The 12,041-nt window shown below is 43.3% G+C and overlaps 1 protein-coding gene across 1 annotated transcript; it reads right to left on the minus strand.

The window, feature by feature from the left end:
* Positions 1-1,389: 1,389 nt before the first annotated feature.
* On the minus strand, positions 1,390-10,559 carry AS3MT (arsenite methyltransferase). The gene is given in 7 exon segments (XM_036337374.1): positions 1,390-1,484; positions 1,487-1,553; positions 5,812-5,889; positions 7,803-7,867; positions 8,576-8,712; positions 9,647-9,750; positions 10,482-10,559. Coding segments are annotated over 7 exon segments (624 nt in total).
* Positions 10,560-12,041: the final 1,482 nt, after the last annotated feature.

Consider the following 12,041-nt stretch of genomic DNA (forward strand, 5'->3'; position numbering starts at 1 on the left):
TACTGAACTATAAAGCCAAGACAGAACTGCTTAGAATCAAGGTCACAGACACAAAGAGGGCTTAAAAGATATCATCCAGGACTTCCCTTGGTCAGTAGTAGTAAGTCAGGGTCTGAGGCCGAACACACTTAGTAACCTGAGAATTTCTCCATTTTTAACAGCTGTCCCTGTAGAATCCATCCAAAAATTTTACAAAGTCTGAAAATTCTCATGTCCCTAATAAAAAGCTCTCGGGACATGCCGACTCCCCCTGGGGTCTGTGCACTGAGCTCAGAGCTCAGAGCAACGGGTTGAAATTTTCTTATTAAAACTCTTCTTCACGCCGAAACCGGTTTGGCTCAGTGGATGGAGCGTCGGCCTGCGGACTGGGGGGTCCCGGGTTCGATTCCGGTCAAGGGCATGTACCTGGGTTGCGGGCACATCCCCGGTGGAGGATGTGCAGGAGGCGGCTGATCGATGTTTCTCTCCCATCGATGTTTCTGACTCTCTATCTCTCTCCCTTCCTCTCTGTAAAAAATCAATAAAATATATAAAAAAAACTCTTCTTCACTTGAAGTTGTTATTAAAAATGAACTATGAGCTCCTGGTGGCAGGGATCATGGCTTAAACGATCCCTGCCTTGTCATCTTTCTGTGTCCTCTGACAAAGTCTTCAAATACAACTAGCCTTCAATTTATTTAAGCATTCTTGAAGCTTTCCTATTCTCTAATGGTGTAGTCAGCCTTGAAATATTCCGCAATCTTCTTTAACTATGGAAACTAGGACTAAATCTAATACTTTCCTAAGGTACTTTGTAAAGGAAAAGAAAACCCACCAATCACCTAGCTCTTCTTTTAAAAATTATCAAACTCTTTTCCTAATCTAGTTAGGATTTACTATAGTCAGTATGTTGTCACACATTAGGGTGAACTGAGATCAAAGAAATGTATCGTTCATTTGTTTTCTTCATTCAACTGCCAATTTTTTAAAAGTGTTTGCTTTAAAAGACCATTTAACCCAAGAGCACTGCTACCAAACCTGATTTGGCAATCTTTTGGCACGATTAGGCCAATTTCAGTAGGAGCTTTGTTTAATGAGCAAATAAGCTGAAAAGTCCAAAAGGTGCTCTGCAGGTCAGAAGGAATATGTTTTTCCTGAGACTCTCTGACAATTGTTATTTCTGGAGCCTGGCTTGCCCGTTGGCCAAACCTTAACACTGCTCAGTTCCACTTCTGACCACTAAGTGGCACCAAAACTTTGAATTACTTAAGATGGAGAAAAACTGCTTACCTAGTGTTTAGGTGATTTGCTGTGAACCCTTCGTTAACACCTTCTAAAAAGATTTCATTTGTTTTTATCAAATCTAGAATTTGGTGACTTTTTGCCATTTATTCTTCCTTATGGTCTGTGCTATGGGAAGAGCAGGTTAAAAGACATACGTAACTCATTCCTTAGCGTCCAGACAACGTCTTCGCAGGAGCTTTTCTTTGTGCCTCAGCAGCCTCATCAGGGGACCAATCGGACTTTGCATTGTCAGACTTTTCTGCAAGCTTGAATGGCTCTGTGATGTGATCCTGTAAAAAGGCAACCCAAAATGGAAGGACAAGTTAAAGGCGTTTTGATGGACCCAGACACTAATATTTCCGTTTGATTTACCTAAAAGGGAGATAATCTTTTACAATTGCTTGGGGTCCTGGAAATAGTATCAGTCACTCAGCTATAAAGGTGGCTGTCCTTCTCTGAAGATTTTGAACCAAGTTCTTACCACTTCCAAGGTGAACTTCATCCAAAGCTTCTTAAAGGCAGGAGAGTTTATTTTGCTTTGTTTTGTGGGGTTCCCATTTGTATGTGCCTTTTAGCCTTTAGGACCTGAGATACCGCAATGCTGAAGCTTCTTCTCTAATTTCCAAAACCAGAACCATGTGCAAGATAAGAAGGCAAGTCCTACATACCAGGGCCATCATTAGCAATTGATGGTTTGCAGGTGCTGAGACTGCCAACAAGGGCCAGCAAGATCTCAGGGCAGAGTCGGTGGAGTTTTCAAAAGACAAAATGGCAATCTTTATTTTTCCTCCTTTCACCTCCCACACCAGTGCCAGTGGGGCCAGTGAAAAACCCGGCACAGAGGTCGAAAATCAAGAGCATGTACAAGCCACCTTAAGTAACGAAAATGAGTTCATTAGCCCTGGCCGGTTTGGCTCAGTGGATAGAGCGTCAGCCTGTGGACTGAAGAGTCCCTGGTTCAAATCCGGCCAAGGGCACATGCCCAGGTTTCGGGCTCCATCCCCAGTGAGGGGAATGCAGGAGGCAGCCAATCGATGATTCTCTCTCATCATTGATGTTTCTCTCTCTCTCTCCCTCTTCCTTTCTGAAATCAGTAAAAAAATATATATTAAAAAAGAAAGAAAATGAATTCATTAAACATGTATTTACACTCTTACTACTTATTGTTGGTCACTGCAAACAGAAGGGTGGACACGACAGGCACAGACCTTACGTTCATGAAGGGCAGTCTTTTGACCCACTCCCTTTACTGCAGTAACTTACTGGGGCCTTGCCGCTATGGCCCAGTTTCCACCTCTCCAAAATGAAGAGGTCTACCTGGATCTGGGCTCCCTTACCGCCAGACTAGCACTCAGCAGGGGTCTCCAAGCCAGGAAGAGGGCTGGCTATGCTGGTTGCTGCTGCCAGGCCTCACACCGCTGTCTTTCCTCCTCTCAATGCAGTGGACTTCCTGGTAGGAAGAGTTAGCCGCTCCTCTTTCTCACCCAGGAAAATGATTTCCCATCCTCTTCTTCACATGCCATGTCCTTTCTACCAACAGGAGAGAGTGATATTCATATCACTTCCAAATACATGCTCCCAGCCCTAAGGTCTCAAGACTCGAAGGGAATAAAAAATAAAAGGTGGGGCATCTTTTTTTCTTTTTTAAAAAAACGGGTCTATCGACCTCATTCGTTTGATTCCGGGGACAGGATTAAAATGAGACTATTTCCTCGATCCCAACCCATTCCCTCCCGCAGCCGGCCTCGAACCCGGGAGGACACCGGGCAGGGCGAGGCGGGGCCCGAGGTCAGCGCTGGGCCGCGGGCGTCTGGCTGCTCCGAGGCCTAGGCCGGGACTGGGGGGCTCACGGGGCACGGCTGAGACGTCTGAGGGGAATTGAAGCCTGGAGGGCCCCCAATTTCCAGCGGGACTCAAAGTTGGGGGGTTTGTGCGGGGCGGGGGGGGGGGGGGACCAAAGCGCTAGCTCCCTCCCTCCGCCGGGGACCGACCGAAGCATCCATCACCTCCCTCACGCTTCCTCAAAAGGTGGGGCATCTTAGTAAGTGGTTCTTTTGAGCACCAATATCCTGTGACTCTATTAAAGTATAAATATGGAGAGTTAATACTGCAGATTATGGCGAAGAATGTCAGCTCTAGAGTCAGACATGGGTTCAAATTCACCACTTTCTAGCTGTGTGACCCTGGATTACAAATTCATCTCTCTGAGCCTGAGTTTCTTCACGTGTAAAATTAGGATAATAACGGTTATTGTGAGGGCTAGGTGACATGGTGCCTTGAACATATTAACTATTCAATAAAGATGAGGTCCTCTGGCCCGACCTGTGTGACTCAGTGGATTGAGCGTTGTCCCATGCACCAAGAGGTCACAGGCTGGATTCCTGGGCAGAGCACATGCCCAGGTTGCTGGCTCAATCCCCAGTAGGGGGGATATGCAGGAGGAAGCTGATCTATGTTTCTCATCGATGTTTCTCTCTCTCTCTCTCTCTCTCTCTCTCTCTCTCTCTCTCTCTCTCTCTCATCAATAAAAACCTTTTCTTAAAGACTAGGTCCTCTGTATTATTACTACTGTTGTTTATGTTCATATATAACTACCACTACTATTAATTGAAACAAGACCATACATAACATTAATCCTATTGGTGTCATTTCAGATTCTGCAGTGTTTTAATAATGTAGTTCTTTTAATAGCAAAATACACTTTGTCAGGATTAAGGAGCAGAGAGAAGGAAGGAAAAAAAAGTGGGGGAGGGGAGGACTCTTAAAAAGAGGCAGCAGCTTGCATTCCTCTCTGCTGCAGCAACTAATGGGAAGCTGTAAGCATGAGCCAAGTCCCTTGCACCACCTGCCCGCACTGTGCTGGAGGGTTTATCATAAAGGTTTGCCATAAAAAAGATATGAGTGTCTTCCCCCAAGAGCACAAGGTTATTTTTCTAGGATACACCAGCTGCTTCATTCTCTAAATCTTCCTTCAGTGTCAATTATTCCCATTTCAAAAACTTGAAACTGCTCTAAAGACATTGGCACATGTGCAGGCTGAAAGAAAGAAGGCAGAATAGGAAGGAGATTGCTGGGATAAAAACCAGTCCAAATATGAAGAATGTTACAAGCCGTATCTGAGGTCAAGGGCCCTCCTTTACGCAGCCCGCATGCACACCAGGAGGGAGAGCAAAAACAGCTATGCTGGAAGGAAATGTTTTTCTGTAGAAGCCAGAGTTCCCAGGAATGTTGTGGCTGGAGGAAAGACTCCCTTTGCTTGTAACTGTAATCTCCTGACAGCTTGTGTACGCCGGTATTCAGGAAACCAGGCTACAGGAGAGTTAGAATGTTGAAAACATTTCAAAATAAACACTGATTCCAATCAGCAAGGTTTTATAATCAATGAACTCCCACGAATTTCAAAATAGCAAAGACACATTTGTGAAATACCCGATGGACTAAGTCAGAAGTCACATTTCTCTACCTTCCAAAAATCACTGTCTTAGAGAAAGGGAAGAGCAACAATAGCAGACAGCTCAGGAGTTTAATAAAGCAAAGAACGTGCATCACGCCTCTGCTCTACAGGTGTCTCCTATGCTTACGTGGGCTTGATGCACGCTGGTAATCGTGGCCAAACAAGAACTTTTGGGGTTTTTGGCTCTGGGATTCTTGTCTCTTATGTTCGATTAAACTTTCTCAACTACAAATTTACCATTTCTTAGAGCGATCTCTAAATAAGCTTTACTATTTTTTAAATATTTTTTTTTATTGATTTTAGATAGGAAAGGAGAGGGAGAGACAGAAACAGCAATGATGAGAGAAAATCATTGATCAGCTGCCTCCTGCACGCTCCACACTGGGGATCAAGCCCGCAACCCCAGTTTAATAAATAAAACTTTAAAAAATGTTTAGGTTTAGGAAATATGCTAAATAAAATTAGAATACTAAGTTCTATACATAGCATGCTCCCAATCTTATTAAGTACACATAGAAAAAAACACGTAAAAGGATATATATTAAAATGGTAAAGAGGTTATTGCTGGCTATATGATTAGTAGTAATATGGTCTTTTACTTTTTGTATTTTTCCAACATTTTAACAATATTCACTTATTATGTTATAATAAGAAAAATGTTCACATTATTAAAGTAAGAACTTTTGATTTCATAGTCAGACGGACCACACACATATGACAGTAAAGGAAGAAACCACAATGATGAGAACATAAGGGGATTAAGGGGCATCGGTGCTGGGACAGTAGCCCTCATTTCCACACTACAGTTTTCAAAGTGTTTCCCATTTAATTATCCCGTTTAATTTTCATAAAAGCCCTATCAGCAGATTGTAAATTATCTACATCTTACAGTTTAGAAGACGACTCAAGGACATTAATTTTCCAAGGTCATGCCACTTTTGAGAGGCAGAAGAGAAATGGAACCTAAACCTCCTGACCTAACCCACATGTTCCCACATCACAAAGCCTCACCCTGGCGGTGAGCAGAACGGAGCTCTGAATATGAACACGTATCTGCCTTAAAACAAAACATAACAAAACAAAAAGACACCTACCCCAGAAAACTGTGTCCTGCTTTCTTCTGGCAATTCAAGGCTAGCAGAGACGTCACTGAAATATAGCTTCCCATCATGCTGAAACAGCAGAATTCGTCCAAACAAGGTTAAGATTACATTAATCCCAGATAGCAAAGAAAGGAATGAAGGGATAACATCCATTTTAAAAACAAATGCAGGGGGTGGGGGGATGGAAGTGCTTGAACTGACCCCGTGTGAACGAAAGGATCAAAGTTTTGCCATCCTGAAGCTGTCTTTTTGGGATATTGATTTTAAGCTGTTTATTAAGAAACAAGACTCAGAAGGACACTTTGACCTCCCCGCTTTCCTGCCCAAGAGATTCAGACAGAGAAACCTACCAGGAGCAGACATGACAGGAAAATTCTTGCTAGACAACTCAAAAACAATGGAACACAGTGGGTATCTAGCTAACAGGCACCTGCACCTGCCTGAAGCCTTGTTTACAACACTTAATTCAAATTAGGCTAAAGTGGCATTCTAAGTTTTCCTTCCTGAAACAGGTTTCTCTGTCTGAATCTTTTCTTTGGCAGGAAAGCAGGGAGGTCGAAGGTTCTTTCTGAGTCTTGTTTCTTATTAAACACCTTAAAAATCAATATCCCAGAAGCAGCTTCTGAATGGCTAAACTGGTTCCCTTCACATGCCTATGTGAATCCTCCATTCGCAGGTATTAAAAACCTGATGTTCTCCTGTTAATCTGTCTCTGTTAATTTGATGATTAACCCAGCCTGGAAGAAGTTAGAACAGTGGTTTTCAACCTGTGGGTTGCGACTCCTTTGGCGGTCGAACGACCCTTTCACTGGGGTCGCCTAAGACCATCCTGCATATCAGATATTTACATTATGATTCATAACTGTAGCAACATTACAGTTATGAAGTAGCAACGAAAATAATTTTATGGTTGGGTCACATCATGGGGAACTGTATTTAAAGGGCCAGAAGGTTGAGAACCACTGACTTAGAAGGTGGGAGGAAAAGTATAAATATTTTTTAGCGAAGTGCCAAGATTTCTTTTTCAGTCCCCTACCTGACAGGGAGGGCAAGAGTGTCCCTCTCCTGAATAAGGATACTCGGGTCACCTAGATTTTGAGCCAAATTGAAACAAATGCAACTCAAGGTTGTATAACTATCAGAAGAAGTCAATAGTATTCATAAACTCTTTTCCTTTAAAAAGTATACAACTTTTTGTAATGCTAGCATGTACCTTTATAACAAAATGTTTTTCTCAATATTGTGCTTAAATCTCAGGCACATGAGTTAGCAGTCATTTTGAGATTTTATTTAGCTAATTTCAACAGTATGGAGGTCTGGATCCTACAATAATCTTTCCTCCTCTCTTCCCCAAGCTCAACTATTTTCCCAAGATAAGAGAGGTGAACAGAGTGTTTAAAATATCAGTAAACTTTCAGCAAACAGTGAGTGCAGGAAAAAAATTTCAGGCATTTTCCTATTTGTTTCTGTCCTGATGTTTACCAGGCAAAAAATAACCTGGGGCCAGATGTCTCCATTTCTTATCCCACCTGTAAACAGACGAAGTTCCTTCAGGCAGTTTACTAAGATTGTCACTTGGGCATGACTTGACAGAAAAAAAGAGAAGCACAGAATTCTGTAATTTGCTATGAAAATAATATTAAGGATAACAGGTCAGTGTGCATTGTCTGGGCAGACTCAGTGGTCTTGCTGGTCTCTTGGGCTCGTTGGTTGATGGTTAAGTGAAAGTAAGTTCTCTCTTGGGCTAGTGTGTTCTGGACCAGACCAGCTCTTCCTCTACATTAAGGCATGCCAGGTTTAGTTTATCGCCCCACGTGAGAGTCAGTTCAGCAAAAACTGTCACAAATGGTGACATTTGTGTGTTCGATAGAAAATGGGCTACATTCATAACAGTAAGGAGAGGCCTACATCATAACATCATAACTCCCATTTCTGGTCCCAGCCTCTCCCCACTTCTCTATGCAGCCATGAACAAAAGTCACCTTGGGTGCCTGGAAGCCATATTTTTCCAAGTGATATTCAATATACTTTTTCGCCACTTCTACCTAAGAAAAGAAAAATATAGGTTTGATAATTAGCATTTTTTAAATACACTGGTTTCCCCCTCCCCCCTCAAAATTTCCTTTTACTAATGGAATATACTTCCCCCTGACTATTTTGGATAAGGATACAAGGCTTCTCTGGGCACGTAGGATGTGCTCCAGCCTGGGACAACTCAATGGAGCTCAATACCTGGTTTTTGCTTGAATAAGCTCTTCATTCATTAACAAAATCTTGCAGGACAGATGGCAGAAGAAAAGACCAGACTCCACTGGGTCATCATGATATTCATATACTAGATCAAACCTCTGACTCTCACCCGGCCAGTGTGGCTCAGTGGTAAGGCGTCGACCCATGAACTAGGTGATCGTGGTTCAATTCCCGGTCAAAGCATATGCCTGGGTTGCAGCTCAATCCCCAGTGTGGGGTGTGCAGGGGGCAGCTGATCAATGATTCTCTCTCATCATTGATGTTTCTCTCTCTCCCTTCTTCTCTAAAATCAATAAAAATGTTTTTTTAAAAAAAAGAAAATCTGTTCTTCCAGAAGAGCCCCTAATGGCCAAAGTCCTCAGCTCCCAGGACAGAAAGCATGAGTGGCACAAATAAGCATTGTCATTTAGCTGCCTTATTAAAACCTTGAAGAGTCACATAGAAAAAAACTTTATCTCAAAAGAATGCTTTTGATAATTTTTTCCTCCAAATCATTGTCTCGTCTGATCTTCTCTCATGTCAATTCCAGTAACATGCCCTTTCTCATAAATCATTTAAGCACATAGCAAATCTCTGCCACTTTCACTAGCCAGGTCCAAAATCCATCAGTTTTGATGGATGACCAGAACACAGCCATAATACCTGGGAAACAGAAAGTACATACACACGTATTTTTTTCCCCTCTAAAGACTAGAAGATGTGGAGCCACTAAATCTTATAAATCCTTCCTCCCTCCCTTTTCTTCCTTCCATCATTCATTCAATTTCAATTTAGGTATTTAATCTCCCCCACTAAACTGGAAGCACCATGAAGGTGAGACTCTTTTTTACTATTGTATTGTTGGGCACTGTGCCAGGTACTAAGACAAATAAACCATCTAAAATATTTGTTGAATAAATACATTTAGGCATTAGCTGAGCATCTAATGCAAATCCAGAGCTGTACTAGTTATTGAAGCATAAATGTAGGCTGAGATCTGTCCCTAGATGCATTTAACTGGGGTGGTAAACCATGAGCAAATAAAATGTTTTCCATGATTTATAGACAAACTGAGTGGCACAGGCAGTCAGTCCTACAGAGATTTGGGGAAGGTGGTGCTCAAGGATTGGAGAAAGCTTCACAAAGTAGGTAGGACATCAGTGAAGTATTGCATGGGCAGGATTTGGAAGGTAGAAAGGAGAGGGGAGGCATTCCAGATTGATAACTGCATGCTGGCAGGCAGAAGTCATCCTGGCAGTTCTGACAGCAGGAGGAAGGGAAAGGTCTGGCTAGAGTAGTATAGTGTGTCAGAGGGAACCAAGCTTGGTTAGGAAGGGAGAGCCAAAATACTGGACAGTCTTGAATGTCAGCTCCAAGAAGTGTGAATGTATCCTGTGAGTAAAGGGGAGAGTGGGGGAGTCACTGGAAATTCTCAAACAGCAGTAAGATGATCAGTGCTGTAATGATCAGTTCTATGATAGACACGGCAGGCAGGATGGATTGGAGGAGATGGATTACTTCTCTAGAGACCAGCATAATTATTTTTTGAGAAAGCTGTTGTCTGGCGTCTCCAAGGGGGAAGCACAGAGCACTCTACCTCAGGGCTACTTCCTCAAGGACATTCTGCAGAGCTGTCCAGATGTGCTTGGGGACCCACCTGGCCTTGGGCTGGAGGTCTGCGGATTTCTTTAGCACCTGCCTCTAGTAGGTCTGACCCAAGGGCAAAGGGTGGGGTGAGATGGGGAGAGAGAAGAAATACTGAAACTGGTGTGTGCACACCACCACCCGACTCCACCCATCCAGGCCTAGCCAGCCTTTGCTCCCCGCAAAGCTCTAAGCCCAGACTCTGCTCTGCCCCAGTCCTGGGGTTAGGGTTAGGGTTAGGGCCAGGCCTAGGGCTCCCACTCAGCCCAGGCTCTACCTCTGATCATTCCCTACTGCTCTCAGCTGCAAGTCCTTCCAGTACCTGGCTAGAGTGGTGGTGGTTGGAGGTTGGGGTAGGGGGAGGATGGGGGCATTGCCTGGATGGGGAAATGGTGGCTGAAAGAAGAGGGTGTAGAAGAGGTGCACTGCGATAAAAAGGTGGGTTAAAAGGCAGGTGGTATGCCGAAACCGGTTTGGCTCAGTGGATAGAGCGTCAGCCTGCGGACTGAAGGGTCCCAGGTTCGATTCCAGTCAAGGGCATGTACCTGGGTTGTGGGCACATCCCCAGTGGGAGGTGTGCAGGAGGCAGCTGATCGATGTTTCTCTCTCATTGATGTTTCTAACTCTCTATCTCTCTCCCTTCTCTGTAAAAAATCAATAAAATATATATTTTTTTTTTTTTAAAAAAAGGGAGGTGGTAGGCCCGAGAGTTAGTGGGGGTGGTGGAGGAAGGGTCAGGAGAAAGGACTGGGGGCCCGGGGCCAGGAGGCAAGGGGCGGCACACTCACTCTCTCCTTGGTCTCCGGACTCCGGGACTCGAGTTCCCCGCAGCCAGCTCCAGAGACTGAGCCCACCCAAGGCCCCATCGCAGGGGAGGCAGGCTTGAGCCCTGGAGGGCTTGCAGCCTGACGCTCCAACGCAGTCTCGCTCTGCGCTCTGGCCCTGCTGGCCCAATGTCATCTTGGCTGTCTTTAGTCTTTCCAACCACAGAGGTTATTATTATTAATTTCTATATTCCTTTATTGCTCACTGTGATTCTCATTTTATAAACTTCATATCTGACGTACATGAGCAACCACATATATAATGATCTTTGTCCATTTGGGGGATGAAGTCACTTTTTCTCAATCTATTTTTTAAAGTCAGGTTTATTGAGATATAATTTACATTCAGTAAAATTCACCTTTCTTTAGTGTACTAGAGAATTCTTGGAATAGTTCTCTTGCCCAAAAATGTTTCTTCTTGCCCTTTTGTACTATAAGCCCCTGTGAAGGAAAAGATACCCAAACCTATAGAAAAGTTTTATAAGAGTTTATTTGAGCCAAGTTTTTGAGGACATGCCCAGAAGCAAGATCTCAATGGATTGGGAAAATACTCTTGAGAATGACAGTTAAAAAAAAAAAAGTTTTTATTGATTTTAGAAAAAGAGGAAGGGAGAGGGAAAGAGAAACACTGATGTGAAACACTGATGTGAAACATCAATTGGCTGCCTTCTGCATGTCCACTACTGGGGATCGAGCCTGCAACCCTGATGGGGAATCGAACCAGAGACCTTTTGGGGCATGGGACAAGTTCAACCAACTGGGCCACACTGACCAGGGGAGAATAGCAGTTTTGAGTTTCTTCTATGAATTTAGAATCAAAGATGAGAACATAAGGAAGGTACCTGAAATCCATTGGTGGTAGATTAAGGAGGCAGGAGAAAGCAAAGTGAGGAAATCACTAGAATAGATAAAAAGCAAAAATGGAGAAACACACACTGCTTTGACATTGGTGGGTACAGGATACTTAATAATGAACGTTTACAGTAGATAGAGATGGAATGCAGGAAACATGGTATCAATGAGGGGTTCTGGTGCCTGCAGTTGTGGCTTTAAGAAAAGAAAATTACTCTGACATTTAAAGGTATGTTATCCTAGATACACAAGAACAGTGGACAGGACTTGCCTAAGGCAAAGACTGATCTTTGCTAAGGACGCTGTAGGCCTGGGACATGACTACCTCCTATGGCATCCCAGTTGGGAATGTTTGCTCAAACTACCCTGTGTGGTTTCTTTCAGTCTCTGCCATGTGCCTCCCCCTCCCACCACCCCCAAAACAACTATAGATCTGTTCTCCCTCCTTTTCCAGAATATCATAGAGATGAAATCAATACAATATATAGCAGTTCTCAATTTTGAATTTTATTTAGGAAAGCAACTTCTGCTCAGTTCATTCTTAACCTCTAGTAATTTTTTTTATCAATTCACTGTGTCTATTGGATATTATTTCATCTTACAGAGAGTTGTATATGATATTTCCTTTTGTGGGTTGTAACAAGCATATCTGTTCATTAGGGTAGTAAGGAG

The sequence above is a fragment of the Myotis myotis genome, unplaced genomic scaffold (genome assembly GCF_014108235.1).
Source record: "Myotis myotis isolate mMyoMyo1 unplaced genomic scaffold, mMyoMyo1.p scaffold_m19_p_15, whole genome shotgun sequence".
NCBI classification, from domain to species: Eukaryota; Metazoa; Chordata; class Mammalia; order Chiroptera; family Vespertilionidae; genus Myotis; species Myotis myotis.